Genomic DNA, 23170 nt, shown 5'->3' with positions numbered 1-23170 from the left:
GAGTTTCTTATCCCTTTCTACTCTGTCCCACCTAAAAAAAAAAGTCTTTGCTTTCATTTTAATTTTTAAATAATATGACTGGTTTATCATTGCTTTTGCGTCTTTTCTAGATCTGTAACTTACATGGATACCTCAGTTGTACAGTGGGTAAGAACACTGATAATTACCTGTAATAGTCAGGATAATGGCACCCACAATCATGATGACAGTTTGTAGAGCATCAGTGTAAATCACAGCGGCCAGACCTCCTAAAAGAACATTGTAAAATAAATGGGATTTATTGTAGAAATAAGAAATGTAGGAACACTAGAAAGGTATTCACTTGATAATACAAGAGTCAGAAGATATTAGTACAAATACATTTTCTGGGCTGCAATACCAGTCCAAACCTGCGAGGGGGGATGCAGTCAATCACCAACAAAGGCTATGTTAAAGCAAACCTGTCACAAACTTAGTGAGCACTAAGAGATTAACTTCAGTGAAAACAATGAGTAGATTAATGATAGATGTTGCTGCAATAATATGCCTATTTTTAACTTTTTCTTGTAAAAAGAAAACAAAAAGGTTTGGCTCCTCCCCCTCCTGATTTCAGATTCTTTTATAGGCTCCTTAAAGGAAATTGATAAAAACATGGAGGCTACCATCACTAGCTTTTTGCAAATGCATGTCACCTCTCTTGCCTTAATATTTTGAGTACTCACCCCACACAAGTGTGTACACTATATTGCCAAAAGTATTGGGACACCTGCCTTTACACTCACATGAACTTTAATGGCATCCCAGTCTTAGTCCGTAGGGTTCAATATTGAGTTGCCGCGTCCTTTGCAGCTATAACAGCTTCAACTCTTCTGGGAAGGCTGTCCACAAGGTTTAGGAGTGTGTCTATGGGAATGTTTGACCATTCTTCCAGAAGCACATTGTGAGGTCAGGAACTAATGTTGGATGAGAAGGCCTGGCTCGCAGTCTCTGCTCTAATTCATCCCAAAGGTGTTCTATCGGGTTGAGGTCAGGACTCTGTGCAAGCCAGTCAAGTTCCTCCACCCCAAACTCGCTCATCCACGTCTTTATGGACGTTGCTTTGTGCACTGGTGCACAGTCATTTGGTGTAGCATGAATTATGATGTGGGGTTGTTTTTAAGGGGTTGGGCTTGGCCTCTTGGTTCCAGTGAAGGGAACTCTTGAGGCGTCAGCATACCAAGAGATTTTGGACAATTTCATGCTCCCAACTTTGTGGGAACAGTTTGGGGATGGCCCCTTCCTATTCCAACATGACTTGCGCACCAGTGCACAAAACAAGGTCCATGAAGACATGTATGAGCGAGTTTGGGTTGGAGGAACTTGACTGGCCTGCACAGTGTCCTGACCTCAACCCGATAGAACACCTTTTGGGATGAATTAAGGCGGAGACTGTGAGCCAGGCCTTCACGTCCAAGATCAGTACCTGACCTCACAAATGCACTTCTGGAAGAATGGTTAAACATGTGGACAGCCTTCCCAGAAGAGTTGAAGCTGTTATAGCTGCAAAAGTTGGGCCTACTCAGTTATGAACCCTACGGACTAAGAATGCAATGCAATTAAAGTTCATGTGCGTGTAAAGGCAGACGTCCCAATACTTTTGGTAATATAGTGTAGCTTCTGACTTTACTCTGACTTCCCTGATATACATAATTGTTTTAGGGTAGTGGCATAAAGTATTGGATCCGTTGTATTAATATAACCAGTTTAAGGAGGAGGTCAGCAATGGAAGTCTCCATTTTTTTCTTTAAAATGGTCCAATGGACTGTGATGGGCAGCCTCACTGACTTTGCTTATAACTTCAACTGCCTGTATCTCTGGATCTACAGATTAGTAATGAGCTCAGGTGTGATTGGATCCCAGCCTGAACCTACCTGAGCAAGCCCACAGGAACCTGCCACCTTGTACTGGCAAATTATCTGCAGCCGGGGCATGTGGCTCACAGCCACACATATACAGGGCAGGGGCATGTATAATACATGTGACTAAATGGCCAGGAATGTCTCGCCCACTTACGATGGTAGGCTCACTCAGGTGGGTTCCAACTAGGATCCCTACTATAGATCAACGCCACTTATTTTCACTAAAGGTGACGCTTTTCCTAATTATATGCTCATTGACTTGCCCAAAATGTTGCCAGTAGTTGGCTTCTATTCGTCTTTTTTGTAACTCATATTAATACATAGCCATGGTAAATATGTGCTTGATATGGCCAGAATAAGGCTAATCTTCAACTAATATGCCCCAGAACCTAGAAGAAATGTCTGAGATGTCCTAGAAGACCAATCAGGTGTTGTGCTTCCTCCTCTAACCTATGAAAATGGCACACATAGGCGTGCGCACAGGGTGTGCCGGGTGTGCCCAGGCACACCCTAATCCCCCCATGCGCATTATTGTTATCGTTCTGTGTAGCAACAGGAACATGGGAAAGATCTCCCTCTTACCGGCTCTGCCATAAGAGAAGTGTTTATCCTTTTCTCTTTCACTGTGCCAGCAGGGAGATCAATGTGCCGGGGTCATATATATGTAGATACATACACATGCATGTATGTTTGAGCTTAAGGGTGCACACCCTAATGCATTAGGCTGCGCACACCTATGATGGCACAGATGTGTTTCTGTTCCTCCAGATGTTGTACATGACTACAATTGTGCTTATATGACAAATAAGGTCACCGTCCCACCTGCAATGGTGTATAGTGCGGTCACCACCAGCATCAGGACCGTGGAGAGGTAGAGGTTCCATCCCAGGCACACCTGGACGAAGAGTGCCCCAGAATACAGGTCTGTCTGTCAAGAAACACAAAAGAAACAAGGATTGTAAGGAACTTCTCAGCTTGGGGAGCCCATAGACATCTGCCTACTAAATCCATCCCAGGTGTCACTTATTTTCCTGTTTGTGAATATAAGACTAAAAACAGCTCCTGGTTATAAAGGTCCTTCTGAAATGTACTCTTCAACCATCCGATCATGAAATCAAATTTTTACCCCCCAAAAAAGGTACATTGATCTATATATAAAAAAAAAGTGGTCCGATTCTTTGTATAACAGAACCTTCAAATTGTGCTTAACACTATGTGATGAATTGGATGGTAAAAAGACACAGGTCCTCTTTAATAAAGATACACAAAGGCTTATGTCATATCAAACACAAGAAGTGGTAAAACTAACATTATATAATGTATGTGCTGTTACCTAAATGAAAGCCTAGGCCTAGCCTAGAGCCAATTATTGTTTTCTAGTTTGTATCGAGGGCGAAAGAGTCTCAAAGGGTCACCTGTAAATAAAGCTCAGGCTGTAAAAGAAAACACTTTATACCTACCTTTCTGGCAACCCATGTGTTGAAATGCAGACACTTCTCTCCTACCTGGCCACTGCAGGTGTTCAACACTTCCAGGTGTGTCAAAATCCCCCCTTCGTTTCAGGTGTGTCAAATGCTTGCTCCCCCTGCTGCTCACTGTGGTTTCTTCCTCAGCTCACATTACTGGTAGTAACGTAGTAGCCAGTAAGAGGAACTAGAGCATGCATTGGGGGAGCAGGTATTTACCTACCTGGTGATCCTACCAGTAACACACTATCTGTCCTTGAATGGCAGTGCTAAGGCTACATACGCATGGGCTTATAGCCATGGTGCGAAGCCCAGTGGCAGGAATCTATTGATTTCTGCTGACAGGCTTGACAAGTGAGTGCGGTTAGCAGCAGCCACTGAACCTGTACATTGTAATGATAGGTGGCTGCAGCTATTTGTGCCTGTTCAAACAGTCAGTACAATGAGTATCCAGCTGCGATTACCACAGGTAATCACTGGTTGTGCAAACAGCCGGTCACAGCTATCAAACCCAGCAGCAGGAATAAGTTGAATCCTGCCGCTGGGATTCCCCGCCCCTCCACAGCTCAGCGCTCCAATGAGCGTGGAGGAGCAAAGCAGGAGAGCTCGGGGAACTGTGAAACCGAGCCATCGGCGATGTTTGATCGCTCGGTTCTCAGTGAAGAGGCGGCGGAGGACAGATGCAGCATTCACCTAGGTAAGTATGAATATGGGATAAAAAAAAAATCCCATGCTTCTCCTTTAAGCCTTCCAAATCTGGTCACAGCTATCTAGCAGCCAGGTATCTGCATTGTCAGCATGAGCTCAGTGTTTATGTGTTTTCTGTGCATATTCCATAGATCATTCTCAGGTGTACAGGACTTTGCTACTCGGTTATCTAAACACCTGTACTACAGAATGTCAACAATAGTTATATACATCATTAAGGCTCTTGACTTCTGATGGTGGGACGGTTCTTGACATCTGATGTAAGCGGAGGTGGGGTGCTCTGGACATCTGCGTATAATTATTACACTGGGTCGCACACCGCTTGTATCAGAAAGAGTAGATACAACCGGCCCTTTGAGGGGAACCATAATGCTGATGCACCCCCTAAAGTGTTTGTTAAGGCTATTTATTAAAAATTGCCAGCCGCACTATTAGAGGCTGGCATACCACACTATGTAAATCCTTTCTAAAAACAAGCGTTGTAAATAGCTATTTAGAGCTGTCTTCAGGCCTGTCACGTGACCTCGCAGCCGTTTTTCAGCTCCGATACATGGCTACTGCAGGAGGGACCATGATCTCCCTCTGATGTCAGCCGGGGAGATCACGTTGCCGCTCGGCTCCTCCCGCAGAAGCCCTGTCTTCGGAGCTGTAAAGCGGCCGCGAGACACGTGACCGGCCTGAAGACACCTTCAAATAGCCCCTTTTTAGAAAGGATTTACATAGTGTAGTGTAGTATGCCAGCCTCTAATAGAGGGGCTGGCAGTGACCATTGTAGGTTTTTTTTTTTTTTAATAATAGCGGCGGGGGCGGAGCGGAGTGGAGACAGAGAGAGGGAGATGACAGACAGGAAGGAGGGGGTGAGGGGGAGAGAGAGCAGGGCAGCATATGACGGAGGGACGCACTCTGACCACGGTGGTCAGGGCTCAGTATCCCTGGTTATCCCTGGTTATCGTGGTCAGTATAGAGAGGGCATACAGGAAGTGGCAGGTTCAGGGAGGTTTTTTATAGTTTAGAGGGGGGCAGATTACACAGCACAAGCACTGCGCTGTGTAATCTGCTTTAAGGGACCAGAATGTGTTTTTTTTTTGGGGGGGGGGGGTTAACAAACACTTTAATGAAACTGAGTTTAACGCTCCTGGTTAAACCCTTGCAGTGCAGGGAGGCCCCACTGCAAAGGTAGTTTTTTTGTAATTTCTGGTGTTGGGCTGTAAAAGTATACAACATGCTGCATAGAGGTTTTTTTACGCAGACATAAACTTTAAACCACTAAAATGCAAATTGCTTCTTTTTCTCAGACTTTATTCTGCCAGCGTTGCACATTTGTGCAGTTTCCTGCCTGCTCTAGATCTGGTTTCCTAAATGGCGCAGTACTCTGGTATGAGACAGTGAACTCATGTGAAGTGTTTTGTGCTCCGCTTTGTATTTGTGCACTTCATCAGACAATGGCCACCGCCAGAGCTTTTGTTTACAGCCTCTGAATACTTCAATCAGCTCTCAGTTCTGCAGACACAACATGTGACAATATTATGTCCCGCATACAGATAGATGACAGGCGTGCCCTGGCCTCCAGCAGGCAATAAAAGACATCTGAATTCCCCAGCAGGGCGTGAGAGGACACCCCGAAATAACACGAAGAGGGAATAAAGAGATGATCACTTTGTGTGAGGATGAGATGTAAACAGTGATAGGTCACACAGTGTTATAGGCCGTGTCATAGTTAGGTCAGCAGATGTCTGTACTGTACAACCTAACCCAATGTGTCTGACACCACACCGGCATTGTTCAACATAATATATAAGTAGAATGGCTCAGGTCTAATGGTTTACAACAGGAGATAAAAAAGCCTAAAGTGGAACTAAACCTAACTTTTAGAAAACTGTGACCAGGCAGCTCTTTATTGCAGAAGAGACATGCTACAACACACACTTACCTGCCTGCTCACAGTCCCCTATTGAATGTACAGTGAGCTGCATATATATATATATATATATATATATATATATATATATATATATATATATAATCAAAATGAAAATTGATGCAGCAGCATATTGCTGAAATTTCATTGCAGCAACTCAAAATGGTACTTAGTAGTTTGTATGGTCGCCACGTGCTCGTATGCATGCCTGACAACTTTGGGTCATGCTCTTAATAAGATGGCGGATGGTGTCCTGCGGTATTTCCTCCCAGATCTGGACAGGGCATCACTGAGCACCTGAACAGACTGAGGTGCAACCTGCCGGCGTTGGATGGACCGACACATAATGTCCCAGTGGTATTCTATTGGATTTGGGTCGGATGAGCATGAGGGGCCATTCAATGGTATCAATTCCCTCATCATCCAGGAACTGGCTGCATACTCTCACCACATGAGGCCGGGCATTGTCGTGCACCAGGATGAACTCAGGACCCACTGCACCAGTGTAGGGTCTGACAATGGGTCCAAGGATTTAATCCCGGTACCTAATGGCAGTCAGTGTGCCATTGTCTAGCCTGTAGAGGTCTGTGTGTCCCTCCATGGATATGCCTCCCCAGACCATCACTGACTCACCACCAAACCGGTCATGCTGAACAATGTTACAGGCAGCATAACATTCTCCACAACTTCCCTAGACCCTTTCACGTCTGTCACATGTGCTCAGGATGAACCTGCTCTCATCTGTGAAAGGCACAGTGCACCAGTGACTGCCAATTCTGGTGTTCAATGGCAAATGTCAATTGAGCTCCACGGTGCCAGCCAGTAAGCACAGGGCCCACTAGAGAATATTGAGCCCTCAAGCCACCCTCACGAAATGTGTTTTCTGAATGTTTGGTCAGAGACATTCACATCAGTGGCCTGCTGGAGGTCATTTTGTAAGGCTCTGGTAGTGTTCACCTGTTCCTCATTGCACAAAGGAGCAGATACCGGTCCTGTTGATAGGCTAAGGACCTTCTACGGCCCTGTCCAGCTCTCCTAGAGTAACTGCCTGTCTCCTGGAATCTCCTCCATTCTCTTGAGACTGTGCTGGGAGACACAGCAAACCTTCTGGCAATGGCACGTATTGATGTGCCATCCTGGAGGAGTTGGACTGCCTGTGCAACCTCAATAGGGTCCAGGTATCACCTCATGCTCCCAGTAGTGAAACCGACCCTAGCCTAACGCAAAACGAGTGAAAAACAGTCAGAAAAGATGAGTAGGGAAAAAAATGTCAGTGGCCTCCACCTGTAAAACCATTTCTGTTTTGGAAGTCGTCTCATTGTTGCCCATCTATTGCACCCCTCTGCTGCTTACCTGACCACCAGATCAATATCCCAAAAATGTAATTGACTTGATTCTATACTCTGATTAAGAAGTGTTCCTTTAATTTTTTTGAGCAGTGCAGGGCTTTTTTTCTCAGAGAATAGGTGCAGGAACTCTCCTTTTCTGAGTCTGCCCTTGTCTCCACGCCCTACCAACGTCTGAGCATCGTTCCTTGGTTCTACCCATACCCACTTCCCAGTACTGCCCCTTTTAGAGAATATATAACAAAGTAACATTTGTGGTATTAAGTCATTTGTATAGAATTTGTTAATGAGAACAATAAAAGCAGTAAAATAGATCACCTGCAGCCAGCAACAAGAGACCACCCCAGCAACAATAGATTGCTGCCTTAAACAATTGACCACCTGCAACAAAATGCCCCCCCAGCAGCAAAAGGGTTACCTTTTATTGTTAGTGCTAGGGTTACTCTTAGGGTTTGTGCTGTGGTTAGGGTTAACTTTAGGGTTTGTGAAAATATTATAAGGTTAGTGCAAGAGTTAGGGTTACATCTAGTGCAAGAGCTACCATTATGGTTAATAATAGGGTTGTCTTTGGGGTTATTGCAAAGATTTAGGTTAGCAGTTGGACTAGAGTTACCTTTAAGGTTAGTGCTAAGATTAGGGTTACCTTTAGAGTTAGTGCAAGGGTTATCAGTAGGGTTTGTACTGGGGTTAGGGTTAACTTTAGGGTTAGTGAAGCGGTTACTATTAGGAATAGAGTTACCTTTAGGGTGAATGCAAAAATTAGGGTTACATCTAGGGCTAGAATTATCATTAAGTTTAGTAACAGGATCATAGGTGTGCGCTGCCTATTGCATTAGGGTGTGAACCCCAAAAGTCAAACACACATGCCCTTCTCTGCAGCCTCAGCTGCACATGGCAGTGAGTGAATGGGAAGTATATAGGTTGGACCTGATGAGCTTGTGTCTTTTTTCAACCTCACCTACTATGTAACTATGTAACTATGAAGTGCTCGGTGCTGAGTGGCTTTCTGTTCATTCACAAACTGAAGCATAGTAAACATAGTTTACTATGCTTCCGTTATGAATGGCCACAGTGAGCAAGTGTGTTCATTTAGAAAAGGAAAGGGCTGGTAAATTGCTCTCCATCCTGAAACATCCCCCACAGCAGCCGGGGGTAGAAGAGAGGAGGGAAGCCAGCAAGACTGCAGGGCCAACAAGAGGGGAGGGGAGGCCTGGGCAGTAGGGGAAATCGCCACCGCACATAGTGATTAGGGTGTGCCCAGGCACACCTGGCACACCCTCTGCATACGCCTATGAGCAGGATTACCTTTAGGGTTAGGGTTAATCCTAGGATTAGTACTAGGATTGGGGCTTACCTTTAGAATTAGCGCTAGGATTGGGGTCAGCTTTAGGGTTGGTGCAAGCATTAGGGTTATTTTTAGGGCTGGGGTTACCTTTAGTGTTAGTGCTAGGGTTACCTTTAAACTTTATGCTGGAGTTAGGGTTTCAACACTCTCTCCTCTTTTGAATTGGCTACTACGGAAGAGGTTACAAAAATTTTCTCGGATGCCCACATAACCAATTGTCCCTTGGATCCTGTTCCCTCACAACTACTACGGTCACCCTCTTCTTCTATCCTATGCTCCCTCACCCACATCTTCAATCTCTCCCTTTCTAGTGGCATTTTCCCCTCCCCTCTAAAACATGCGCAGATCACTCCCATTCTTAAAAAGCCCTCACTGGACCCTACCGACCTGAACAACTTAAGACCCATCTCATTGCTCCCATTCACCTCTAAACTTCTAGAACGCTTAGTCTACAACCGTCTTAGCTCCTACCTCAATGAAAATAACCTTCTTGACCCCTTACAGTCTGGCTTTCGCTCGCAGCACTCCACGGAAACTACCTTACTAAAACTCACAAACGATTTACTAACTGCTAAAACCAAAAGCCAGTACTCCATACTCCTACTACTTGACCTCTCTGCGGCCTTTGATACTGTTGACCACCCGCTCCTTCTCAATAAACTACATTCCCTTGGCCTCCGAGATTCTGCTCTATCCTGGTTCTCTGGCTATTTATCACAGCGCTCCTTCAGTGTCACCTACAACTCTGTCTCCTCCTCTCCATTGCCCCTTTCTGTGGGGGTCCCCCAAGGCTCGGTTCTTGGACCCCTTCTCTTCTCTATCTACACCTCCTCCCTTGGTCACTTAATAACTGCCCACGGCTTCCAATACCACTTATACGCTGATGACACCCTCCATGACTTTTCCATCAAAATCAACAATGCAACCATCAGTCCCTCCCCTCACGCCAGGGTACTAGGTGTAATCCTAGACTCTGACTTGTCATTTCAGCCTCAAATCCAATCGCTGTCAAAAGTTTGTAGAATTCACCTACGTAACATCTCTAAAATTCGCCCCTTTTTAACAAATGAAACCACCAAGCTCCTCATTCACTCCCTTGTTATCTCTCACCTTGACTATTGCAACTCCCTTCTCATTGGCCTACCGCTTCATAGGCTATCCCCTCTTCAGTCTATCATGAATGCTGCTGCCAGACTTATCCACCTTACCAACCGCTCAGTGTCTGCCAACCCTCTACTTCAATCCCTACACTGGCTCCCAATCACCCAGCGAATTAAATTCAAAATTCTAACCACAACATACAAAGCCATTCACAACTCTGCCCCAAGCTACATCACTAATCTTGTCTCCAAATATCACCCAAATCGACCTCTTCGCTCTACTCAAGACCTCCTGCTTTCAAGCTCTCTCATCTCCTCCTCCCATGCTCGTCTCCAGGATTTCTCCAGAGCCTCTCCCATCCTCTGGAACTCGCTACCTCCATCTATCCGGCTATCCCCTACTCTTGCTACCTTCAGGCAATCCCTGAAAACTCATCTCTTCAGGAAAGCCTATCACGTCTCCAACTAATCTCCTACCACTTCCACCAGCTCATTCCCCACAGTTACAACCTTTTGTACCACCTGCCCCACCCTATTAGATTGTAAGCTCTTCTGAGCAGGGCCCTCTTAATCCTATTGTATTGTATTGTATTATAACTGTATTGTCTCCCTTTTATATTGTAAAGCACTGCGTAAACTGTTGGCGCTATATAAATCCTGAATAATAATAATTTTAGGGTTAGTGAAAATATTAGAGTTAACATTAGGTGAAGATTTGAGTTATTATTAAGGTTAGCGTTACCTTTAGGGTTGGTGCCATGGGGTTAGTTCTAGGATTAGGGTTAACTTTAGGGTTAGTGCTAGGGTTAAAGTTAACTTTAGGTCATGCGTGCGGTGCCGGGAGCGGACATGTTCTGACCGAGCTCCGCTCGCCGCCAGACTTTCCCAGCTACAATGAGCATTCCGGGTGCAGTAAGCACATTCTCAGGCACCGGATCGAATGATGCAGCGGAGGACAACGGGGACAATGAATAAAAAACCCAGCATCACTACCCCCCTACGTCCTGCTCGGGGGGGCCAGGTCTCTGCAGCACGCCAGACTCCCTCTCCCAAGATGGTGCCAGACGAGAAGAAGAAGCAGAGACAGGCAGAACAGCTGGCCCACAGCCTGTCCCCGCCTCATCCTGTAGCAGCTTCACTAAACCCACAGGACACCCAGATGCTGGATCCCTTCTCTTTCCAGTCACAGGAGGAGCCGACAGGGCAGCACAGAGGTGAGCTCCCCCAGTTCTCCCCATCCACGGGATCCCAGGGAGAAGGTCCATGCAGGGTTCCCAGCTTCCTCTATGGGCAGACACATGGCGGACCTCCCGGAAATGGCTCTGAGTCAGTCCGGTTCCATAGGGGAACAGTCCCAGCCACCACCACCTGCTCCCTACTCTGGAGACGCAGCCCTGCTGGCTCTTTTCTCTGCATTGCTCCAACAAGAACTGTCTAAAGCCTGTAATGCAATGACAGCAGAGATAAGAGGTGACATCCACTGCATTGGAGAGAGACTGGACACGATTGAATCCAAGGTGGATGGCACAGTGGGTAGGGTCAACCAGAACACCAGGATAATCTGCTCCCTGCAAGACCAGCTTGACCAAGCAAACGCAAAAATTGAAGATCTAGAGAATAGATCCAGACGCTACAATTTCAGGCTGCGCGGATTGCGAGAATCGATCACTGATCTAGAAGATGCAGTACACACTCTGATACAGGACCTGACCCCTGGAATCTCCCCTCATCTGGAGCTCGACAGGGTGCATCGAGCCCTGACAGCCCCGAGAACGGATGGCCTCCTCAGAGATGTGTTGGTAAAACCACACTTCTATAGAATCAAGGAAAAAATTATGTCAGAAGCCAGGAGTAAGGGAGACATATCTGATATTTGCAGACATCTCCCAACAAACCATCCAGAAGAGACGTGCCCTGAAGCCACTACTGTCACTCCTAATCAATCGCCACATAAAATATCGATGGCCTTTCCGTCTCTCATTTGCCTACAAGGGTAAGACGCATTCCTTTGCCTTTTTACGAGATGGAGAAGAAATTCTGCTAGACCTGGGACTGATCACTCAGGAACCCTCATCGCCCCCTCCCTGGCAAGCAAGGAAACGGACGATTTCACCCATATGGTCCCAACAAGGCCGCTCCACATCCAAAGGAGCATACAGATGAAGCTAAACTGAACTGAAATTCAATCATCTGCCCCAGATTTGCGGCATAGCCTGCCGATATTCAGACTTGATGGATGTTTGACAAAATTCCTCCCTGATGTTGGACACTTAGTTCCTCCTTGACTCAACAACAGGGGGGGGGGAGAAATTTTTTTTGTGTTTTTTGTTTTTCTCTCCCCCTCCCCATCCTGGTCCTAAGCTGAAATGGAAAATCATTTTGGCCAGATTTGTTTATTTGTTTTTTGTTTTTTTTATCCACCAACGTGCCTGGTTATAACTATGTTGAGGTTTTGTTTCCTGGACACATCTTTCCTTCACCATTTTAGGAGTGGAAAGAAACTGGGGTGGAAATGCATGCCACTTCTTGGTGAGCTTGTCTGTCCTTGTTAGAGGACGGCAACCTCATGATTTAATATGGGAACATTGAATTCCCAGAGGTCATTTACCTACGTTACATCACAAGACGTTACATTGCTGATATGTATTTACATTTTTTATGACACGCTGATAAACAGTGTGTCGGTACTATGTTCTAACTCTCTACTTCTACCTTTTTTCTCTCTTGCTTTTCACTTAAGTGCACTCCATACTCCGAACCCAGTGGTTCCCCCTCAGAGAGCCAGGATCTCAGACGAGATGATGGAAAGCTACAACAGGCAAGTGCAGTCTATCGAACCACCATGTTGAGTGCCCCGTCACCAAAATTCTCTGTAGTCTCCCATAATGTGCAGGGCATAAACTCCCCAACCAAAAGGGCTAAGGCTTTTCACCAATATCATACCTGGGGAGCGGATGTGGTGCTCTTACAGGAGACCCATTTTTCCCGGACTTTGGTACCCAAATACCTTAATGCCAGATACCCAACGTGTTACCTTTCCAATGGCCCAGAGAAAAAGGGAGGAGTCGCAATTTGCATTGCTAAACACGTACCCTTTACTCCTGACATGGTCATAAAAGATAAAGAAGGGAGATACGTTATGGTGGTAGGGAGAATCAACGAACGGGGCACAGGTACAGTTCTTTGAAACCATGCTAGCGACACTAATCCCACATGCAAAGGGTCAGACCATAATAGGCGGGGACAGTAATGTACCTTTGGACCAAGCCCTGGACAGGTCTAATCCATACAAACCAGTTTTGAAACACTCCGAAGCAGGGCTGTAAACTGGCCAGGCTGGCACACTCCTACAACTTAATAGATATCTGGAGAGAGCTCCACCCAACCACTAAAGATTATACGCATTACTCTCACGTACATAAAACCTACTCCCAAATCGATCATGTTTTCACCTTATCACACCTGCTCCCATCGATCAAATCAGCCAAAATACTGGCCACGGTGTGGTCTGATCATTCCCTGGTGCAAATCTGCTTATCAGACCTGGGGACGAAACCGAAACCAACGACTTGGCGCCTTAACGCCTCTTTACTTAATGATTATTATACTCACCGAAATTGAAAAAGCCATAGGCCAATACTTTGCCGAAAATCAGGCCACCAATACGACTCGGAGCATCAATTGGGCAGTGCACAAAGCAACGATTCGCGGCCAATTAATCCAACTAGCTTCTAGCTAGCATACACGCACAAACAATTCAATAACAGGAGACTGATCTACAGGCCCTTATGTGTGAGCAGAAGAAAAAACCCCAGCTAGATTTAAGAGACAAAATAGATGCGGTGCGCACGGCTCTAAATCTAACCTCACTACCAAAGCAGAGAAGCAACTCCGCTGGTCTAGACACCGATTCTACACCTTGGGAGACAAGCCAAACACCCATTAGCTAGGAAACTCACTCCTCACCCGTATAACCCAGCCCTACCAAAATTACAGTTGAGCGACGGCAAACTAACCCAGAACCCACAACTGGTGGTACAGGAATTCTGCACCTTCTATTCCAAATTATACGCCTCTCCAAATGTATTCCCCGTAACTCTAGCTGATAAGTACTTTAGCGACATTCCTATACCCAAGGTAGCAAACGATCATATTGAGCTGATGGAGGGAGACTTTACAGAGGGTAAAATCAAAGAGTCTAAACCCCTCAAAGGCACCCGGCCCTGATGGATTCTCAGGTCATTATTACAAGAAATTCTCAGAGTTGTTGGTGCCCCACCTATGCTCCTTCTTTAATGACCTAAAGAGAGTCTCGGCATTAGCAACACATGAAAATGCTGCCTTTATTCATGTCATCCCTAAACCTGGGAAGGACCTCGGGAATTGTTCCAATTATCGCCCAATTTCATTAATTAAAGTGGGGTTCCACCCAAAAAAACTAAAATACCTGAAAAATTCTAAAAAAAAAAAACATTTGTATATTTTTTTTTTTTTTTTTTTTACTTACCTCTAAATGCCTGTTGCTAGGTGGTCCCTCGTAGTCTGCCTCTTCCTCTGCCTGGGCTGGTGACATCACTTCCCCCTCGGCACAGGAAGGGCTCGGCTCTGCTCCCTCCCTCCTGTCAATCATCTGGGACCCATTACAGGTCCCAGGTGATTGAGCGGGCAATCACGGCGCGCGGCGCCGCTCGCGCATGCGCAGTGGGTGCCAGGCTGTGAAGCCACAGCCCGGCGCCCACAGTTGAAATGCCGGCGCCGATGAGCGGAGGGGGGGGACGAGCGGGGCTTCGATCCCCCGCATCGCTGGACCCAGGGACAGGTAAGTCTCCAATTAAAAGTCAGCAGCTGCAGTATTTGTAGCTGTTGACTTTTAATTTTTTTTTTTTTTTTTTAATGGACCCCCTGGGTGGAACTCCTCTTTAATGTAGATCCTAAATTGATGACCAAAGTTTTGGCAAACCGAATGAATACCTTCCTATCCAGTTATATCCATTCAGACCAGGTGGGGTTTGTGCCTAATCGCCAGGCACCAGATCAGACCCGGCGATTAATAGATGTCATGTCAGCGGTTCAGTCCAACTGGGACAACCATGGACCCAGGAGGAGCATGTTGTTATCATTAGACCTTTGTAAGGCTTTTGACTCTGTCATGGGATTACCTATTTTATGCACTGAAAGGCTACGGGTTTGGCCCAAAATTTTTGGGAGTGCTGCGGACCCTTTATAGCATACCCTCAGCAAGAATCCAGGTCAAGGGATACACGTCACCTCAAATAGATATCCATAGAGGAACTCGACAAGGGTGTCCCTTATCTCCCATTCTTTTTTTATGGGCCCTGGAACCCTTAGCCATTAAAATTAGGAGTCACCCTGACATAAAAGGCATACATTGTGGTGAGCTCGAGCACAAGTGTGCTATGTTTTCTGACGATATCCTTATGCTTCTTTTATCCCCGGTCACGTCACTACCAAATTTATATCGCACATTGCGCCATTTCTCCATGATCTCAGGTCTTTCCATCAACCACTTGAAATCGGTTGCCCTCAACGTCTCACTAGACGCGAATACAGTAGCACAACTAACTAACTACAAACCTCATTTCCATTTAAATGGCAGACAGAAGCCCTCCCATACTTAGGAATCTTCCTGACCCCCACTCTAGATAAGCTGTATCGGGCAAACTATCGCCCTCTTTACAACAAGATGATGGCTGATCTCCAACGTTGGGGCACTAATCCTCCATCGTGGTTCGGTAGACTGCACGCAATTAAGATGAATCTCTTGCCGAGGTTACTTTACCTATTCAGAACACTGCCGATATCCATTTGCATGCCAGATTTACGCAAATTCCAAAACCAGGTTTTGCAATTCATATAGGGGAACAAGAGACCTCGGGTGAATAAATGCACCCTTTACATGCCTAAGATGGGGGGAGGCTTGTGAGTCCCGGATTTAGCTAGATATTTCTATGCAGCGCAATTGGCACAGTTAATTCGCTTTCACTCCTCAACACCCCCGTCCATCTGGATGAAAATTGAATCAACCTTGCATCCTACTAAACCAATCAGTCACCTGATGTGGTTGAAACCAAAAGACAGACCAATCATGATGTGTCCCACACTATCATTCTCATTAAACTTATGGGATAGACTGTCGAAATCCAATAATTTCAAATCCCCACACACTTCCATAGCCCCCTAGTGGGCAACCCGGATTTCACCCCAGGTCTCAATTCCAAGTCCCTTGCTTGGTGAACAAACAAGGGTTTGATACGTACAGCCAACCTCTGTGATCATAGGGGGATTCTAACACAAGGATCCCTTCAAGAGAAGTACCTCCTCCCAAATTCAGAAATCTTTCATTATGTGCAAATAGTGCATTTTCTGCACTCCTTGCAACACACAGCCAATATAACCACGTCCACCTCAATGGAGTATTTGTGTAGATCCTTTGATATGCACACTGGCTTCATCTCCAAAATCTATAGTATATTGACCTCTGCTTCAGAAAAAATGTTTTACACGAAGAAGTGGGAACAAGACATGGGTGAGACACTCACTCTTGCCGAATGGTCCACAACGTCGCAGTGTGCGTCAAAATCATACATAAATACCTCATTAATTGAAGCAAATGACAAGATTTTGCTTAGATGGTACATGGTACCGACAAGAATAGCCTCGTTTGTTCCAGGGGCCTCTCCCTCCTGTTTTTGAGGGTGCGGATTGGAAGGAACGACGTTTCATATATGGTGGTCCTGCCCCAAGGTGAAACGTTTTTGGATCCGCCTTTACAATTTTATTTTCTCACTTACACAGGTGAATTTAATAAAATCCCCACAGCAAGCTCTTCTGGATGTCTGGTAGAAGGCACACCCAAACAAGCAGGGAGATTTGTAGCCTTCATTTTTACGGCAGCCAGAATAGCAATTGCCAGATCACGGAAGGCACTCTCGATCCCTTTCAACTTGGTTATTAATAAGTTGACATGGATCATGGTAAATGAACACCTTTCGGCGACCCTACAGGACAAACGAGCCCAATTTAACAAGGTGTGGGAACCCTGGATAAGATATTTGTCGGACCCCCTGTGAGATATCAGGGATTCACTAAACCAACCTTAGGAAGTGCACTTTTGTTTTCTCTCTGAAATTCCTTTTTTCTTACTTCTATTCTTTCCCTTTTTCTTCCTCTGGAGTCGTTTGTGGTCCTGGCAATCCCCCCCCCCCCCCCCCCGTGGGGTGTGGGGGAATGGGGGGACCAGGCGATATTTATAATTGCCTTCTAGATTACAGAAATGTTATCTGGTTGGGTTAGTGTTTAGTTCTTTCCGAAATTGCAATAATAAAATAACAGATGTGCTAGCCGGAAGTAAATAATTTGCTTTTCTGTAAAGATTTTGTTGTATACTTATACTGAGTTAGGGCAAACAGTTTATGCCAAAATGTCAAACATGTTTTGCAACTTTCAATAAAAACCATTGAAATTAAAAAAAAAGTCAACTTTAGGGTTATACCGCGTACACACGACGGTTCCGATTCCGATGTTTTTTCAGTTGGAATGAACTCTGAAGGTTATTCTGACGGAGTTCCGATAGAGTTCCACTGAAACTGTCTTGTGTACACACGATCACACCAAAGTCCAACCGTCTAGAACGCGGTGACGTACAACACATACAATGGGACTAGAAAAAGGAAGTTCAATAGCCAGTAGCCAATAGCTGCCGTCTCGTACTTGCTTCAGAGCATGCGTCGTTTTTGGTCCGTCGGAACAGTATACAGACGAGCGGTTTTCCCGATAGGAACTGATTCCGTCGGAAAGATTTGAAACATGTTCTATTTCTAGGTCCGTCAGAATTTAAAAAAAAAAAAAGTCAGATGAGGCATACACACGATCGGAATGTCTGCTGAAAAGATTCCGTCTGACTTTTCCTGCCGGAAAGTCCGACCGCGTGTACACGGCATTAGAGTTTACATTTTTTGTGGCCCAAGGATATGATACATGATAGCATGAAAGGGGCTTCCCTAATTCTCAGGAGTCATTTAAAGGCAATTGTGCTGTAAAAAATCCCCCTTCACATTGAATGTAATGAATTTTCATTGCAGAAATAGAAGCATTTTGAAGAAATGTCCAGAATTTTGCCAAAATTACAGGAAGTAAAATCTCTTCATTTCACTCATCTTTATCTAGTGCTCTCCAGCTCCAATGAAGGCTTTGGAAAAAGTGTAATTTATGACTTACTATCCTTATCACTGTAGCCTTCACTACCACTACACAGTCCTTAATAAATGTGTACTGGCAAAGAAATATGAGCTTTCTTGGCATTTAGTGGCTATGAGACCAATGGCAATTGCCTTAGCTTTGCCCGTAAAGGTAGCACTGGAACCATCAAATATAAAATAATAGCCTGCTGCAGAAACTTCATCCTCTTTGACCAGTGCAGGATCATATGTGGTTTATAATGGCTTTAAGTAGAATGGAAATAAAAATGTTTGATTAGACATAAACCCATCAATAAATGAATACAGTTAGAAAGATAATGCAATGTTAGATGTTAGGAAGGGCTACCACTTTTTGTTACAATAACAAATTGTTGCCAAAGAGATGTTAACTGCAATCCAATGAGTGTTTTGAACATCATTAACATTTTGTAAGTATATCCCTGTGCAGCAGTTTCACTGACCAATGTCAGTCATTTTTTATAGTTTGTCCTACAGCTCCCTACAGTGGTCAGGCAAAGTACTGCATTTCTTATAACCATACGAAACCTACATTGTGATTTTCTTTTAGGAAATAATTCAGCTTGACATTTCAACCATTGGAAAGCACTAAAACGATTTGAATAACTACACAATAGGGGAATGCATGACCAATATCTTCCCAGCTATCACATTTTAGCTCTTTTTTTTTAAACAAATCCTTCACAACTGTCCTGTTTGGACTAATGCATAGACCTTTTTAAATAAATGTGCTATTCAAAGCAGAACTGTAGTAAAAAAAATAAATACATAAAAAAAAGTGCAACTTTTACTGCAATACCTAATTTGAAACAGTTTGCACTTAGTTACTTTTCCACCACTAGATGTCCTCAGTCTTCCAGGTTGAATGATGCGTGATTCAACCCACATTCCTCTGAGTTCAGGCTGTCATGGGCCCACCTCCAACCGGTGCATTGACAGGGATCGGAGAAGCAGCCCAGTGATGAGCTCATTTCTCTGTCACTCTGTTTTCACCTCCTTATCAGCATGCTTTTTGTCACAACATGAACTGTTTGGCTCCTTGTGCTGTTTTTCTGCTCTCACATTATGGGCTCTTTACAGCAGGGGTCCCCAACCCCCGGGCCGCGGACCGGTACCGGTCCATGGTCTGTCGATGGCCAGGCTGCGCAGCAGGAGGTGAACAGTGACCGTGGTCTGACTGCTGTGTGGCTGTGTCACTGAGCCATGTGTCTTCTCCTGGGTCTCCCCCCCCCCGCCGATGTTAACCTGTCAGCAGGGGAGGGGGAGGGAGGAGCTACAGAGTGGGAGATTTTCATATTAAGAAGTGGGTAATTCCACGTTCTGTCCAGGTCTGCAGCTCCTCCCACCCCTTGCCCTGCTGATAATTTAACATTGGTGGCAGGCGGGGGTGGGGGGGTAGGGGAGACCCGGGAGAAGACACGTGGCTGAATCTGCCTCCACCCTGCCACAGGTAGGCTTCATGTACACGGACGTTTCTCAACCTCTCCTGAACGCTGGAACATCACAGCTAGTAATCCACATTTAAAAACGTGTGTTTAGCAGCCAGTGTTGATTTTAGTCTTAGGACTAAAATGGCATTTTAGTTTTAGTCCCATTTTAGTCTTCTGCAATTGTTTTAGCTTTAGTCGTGTTTAGTTGACTAAATCTCCAGTACATTTTAGTTGACTAAAATGTCCTACGTTTTAATCGACTAAAATCTCCAGTACATTTCAGTAATTGCAATTTTTAGTTTTAGTCATAGTCTTTTGACTAAAATAGCATTTTATTTTTAGTCTTTTTTTAGTCTTTTGACTAAAATGGCTTTTAGTTTTAGTCGTATTTTAGTCATCTCAATTGTTTTAGTTTTAGTCGTATTTTTAGTCGACTAAAATGTTTTAGTCGACTAAATTAACACTGTTAGCAGTGTTTACGAGCCACGTTTAGCGGCGTTTAGCCGCGTTTGCATTTAGGAGCGCTTACTAAAGATAACCTCAGGAGACCCTCCCAAATGATTAGAAAGCACTAAAAACAAGTATTTAATAACTATTTCAGCCATTCTGTGAGAGAACAGTGTCAGTAGCAGCTGAGAAAGCAGTGTGCTTGTAGCTACCCTGTTTCCCCGAAAATAAGACCTAGCGTGATTGTCAGTGATGGCTGCAATATAAGCCCCACCCCCCAAATAAGCCCTACCCTGTTTTCCCGAAAATAAGCCCTACAAGGACTTTAACTAGGGCTTATTTGGGGGGTAGGGCTTATATTGCAGCCATCACTGACAATCACGCTAGGTCTTATTTTCGGGGAAACAGGGTAGCTGTTATTTTTTGGTTGGTTTGTTAATATGAATCCCATGATGAGCATGTGTGAGGAAATGCTCCTGATGTTGCTTTTGCTGAGGCTCCAAAGACGTAGAAAATTACAGAGTTCGTCGCTACTGGACACATCCATTGATGGCTCAACGCATGTCCACAGGATACTTTTCTAATATGTATGTTCAGCTGCGTAATTACCCAGAGAAATTTTTTAACTTTACAAGCATGTCAATTGCCACCTTTGACGTTCTCTTGGAAAAGGTTAGACCCCGTCTAGTTTGCATAACCCGTGAGAAATTGATATAGGGTTACACGCTGGGGGAAGGAAGAGACAATTGTATGAATCTCATTAGCTAGCTGGAAAACGTTATAACATGTTGGGTCATAAAGAAATGCAAACAGCCAGACATTAGGGTCTCAAGCTCAATGTGGGGGTCATCAGGTTAAATTCTCAATGGTTGACGGGTGAGTGAAATTCCTATTCAACTTCAGCATCAAGTAATGCAAGTTGTGTATTGTACAGCATAATCGGCTGATGAGGGGAATATCACATGGTATATCAAGCTTGCATACAGTGATAATTGAGTTTTTGGTGTGGTTTTTAGCAGTTTCCAGGCTCAAAAGTATTGAATAAAATGTTTCCCTTTAAAAACGCTACTAGATGAAAACGCACCTAAATGCGGGTAGCCGCGTTTACCCACGTTTGGCGTTTGAAATGCCTCTAAACACAGCTTCTGAGTGCATTTTTTTGGGTTCCAAAAAAAGCCTCTAAACGCAACTGCCTAGAAACGACTATAAACGACCCAGTGTACATGTACTGATAAGATAACACAGAGGAGAGTTCAGGAACAGTTAAAAAAAATGCCCAACTGCTCCTAAACGTCCGTTTACCAGCAGCAGTGTACATGAGGCCTTAGGACTGTACAGGGAAGGCAGACACTGGAATGAGGAAGTGAGAGAGGAAAGGGGGGCTGTGATTGCAAGGAGCACTGTGATGGGGGGCTGTTATTGCAAAAGGCACTGTGACGGGGGGGGGCTGTGATTGCAAGGAGCACTGTGACGGGGGGCTGTGATTGCAAGGGGCACTGTGATGGGGGGGCTGTGATTGCAAAAGGCACTGTGACGGGGGGGCTGTGATTGCAAGGGGCACTGTGACGGGGGGCTGTGATTGCAAGGGGCACTGTGATTGGGGGGGGCTGTGATTGCAAGGGGCACTGTGACGGGGGGGGCTGTGATTGCAAGGGGCACTGTGACGGGGGCTGTGATTGCAAAAGGCACTGTGACGGGGGGGGGGGCTGTGATTACAAAATGCACTGTGACGGGGGGGGGGCTGTGATTGCAAGGAGCACTGTGACGGGGGGCTGTGATTGCAAGGGGCACTGTGATGGGGGGGGCTGTGATTGCAAAAGGCACTGTGACAGGGGGGGGCTGTGATTGCAAGGGGCACTGTGACGGGGGGCTGTGATTGCAAGGGGCACTGTGATTGGGGGGGCTGTGATTGCAAGGGGCACTGTGACGGGGGGGGGGGCTGTGATTGCAAGGGGCACTGTGACGGGGGCTGTGATTGCAAAAGGCACTGTGACGGGGGGGGGGGGCTGTGATTACAAAAGGCACTGTGACAGGGGGGGCTGTGATTGCAAGGGGCACTGTGTCGGGAGGACTGTGATTGCAAGGGGCACTGTGACGGGGGGCTGTGATTGCAAGGGGCACTGTGACGGGGGGGCTGTGATTGCAAGGGGCACTGTGACGGGGGGCTGTGATTGCAAGGGGCACTGTGACGGGGGGGGCTGTGATTGCAAGGGGCACTGTGACGGGGGGGGCTGTGATATGCAAGGGGCACTGTGACGGGGGGCTGTGATTGCAAGGGGCACTGTGATGCGGGGGGGGGCTGTGATTGCAAGGAGCATTGGAAAGGGGGCTGTGATTGCAAGGGGACTGCAGTGTAAAGTGACACTGCAATCATTACAGTGTCTCTTTACAGTACAGTCCCCATTACATCAGAGTACCCCCTTTACTGTGCAGCCCCCATTACATCACAGTGCCCCTTTACTGTGCAGCCCCCATTACATCACAGTGCCCCTTTACTGTGCAATCCCCATTACATCACCGTGCCCCTTTACTGTGCAGTCCCCGTTACATCACTGTGCCCCTTTACTGTGCAGTCCCTGTTACATCACCGTGCCCCTTTACAGTGCAGCCACTGTTACATTAATGTGCCCCTTTACAGGGCAGCCCCCATTACATTAATGTAAAGGTGACTGAACTGTAAAGGGGCACTCTAATGTAAAGGGGGGCTGTGATGTGAAAGGGAAGAGAGGACACTGTGGGACTGCTTTAAAGGGGGAACTGGGATGCAAAAGAGGACTGTGGACACTGTAGAGGTGGGTTGTGGTGTGAAGGGGGGCTAAGGACAGACTCCATGAGTGTCCAGTCGCCCACACAAGCCGCCGCCACCGGTCCCTGGAGATATTGGCTGACACGAAAGTGGTCTCTGGTACCAAGAAGGTTAGGGACCGCTGCTGTACAGGGACAGCATGTTGATAGTGGCTCAAATCCAGGTACTTACACTGCTTGTATTTAAAATATACATTTAATGATATAATAATTATTACAGAGCTGAATTCATTTGTGTATTTTACATCAGCATTATGTATTAGGCTACAATCACACTTGTGTATTGCGGGAACGCACGCAAAATCAGGCACTTTTCCACAATGCACGGAAAAGCACAGCTCTTTTGCAGATATGTGACAGTGTCATTGATTCCTTATAGCACCTCCACACATCATTCTAACATATGTGCATTGGCGTGTACCAAAACACATAACATCAAAGTAGAGTAAGGAATAAATAGAATTTCTATTAGGTTTTTTGCCTCCTGTGGC

At 45.7% G+C, this 23170-nt stretch overlaps 1 protein-coding gene across 2 annotated transcripts in view; it reads right to left on the bottom strand.

The window, feature by feature from the left end:
• The window catches only part of SLC5A10 (solute carrier family 5 member 10), a 250214-nt gene that overhangs the window by 209951 nt on the left and 17093 nt on the right, over window positions 1–23170 (bottom strand). For both annotated transcript variants that reach the window (XM_073636394.1, XM_073636395.1), the window contains exons 6-7: window positions 2700–2805; window positions 168–248 (exon numbers count right to left, since the gene is read on the bottom strand). In XM_073636394.1, the coding sequence (XP_073492495.1) occupies window positions 168–248; window positions 2700–2805 (187 nt within the window). The remainder of the gene's footprint in view (window positions 1–167; window positions 249–2699; window positions 2806–23170) is intronic.

This window comes from Aquarana catesbeiana, linkage group LG06, assembly GCF_042186555.1.
Source record: "Aquarana catesbeiana isolate 2022-GZ linkage group LG06, ASM4218655v1, whole genome shotgun sequence".
NCBI classification, from domain to species: Eukaryota; Metazoa; Chordata; class Amphibia; order Anura; family Ranidae; genus Aquarana; species Aquarana catesbeiana.
The sequence above is the reverse complement of the archived record's forward strand: the minus strand, read 5'-3'. Positions and strand labels throughout refer to the sequence as shown.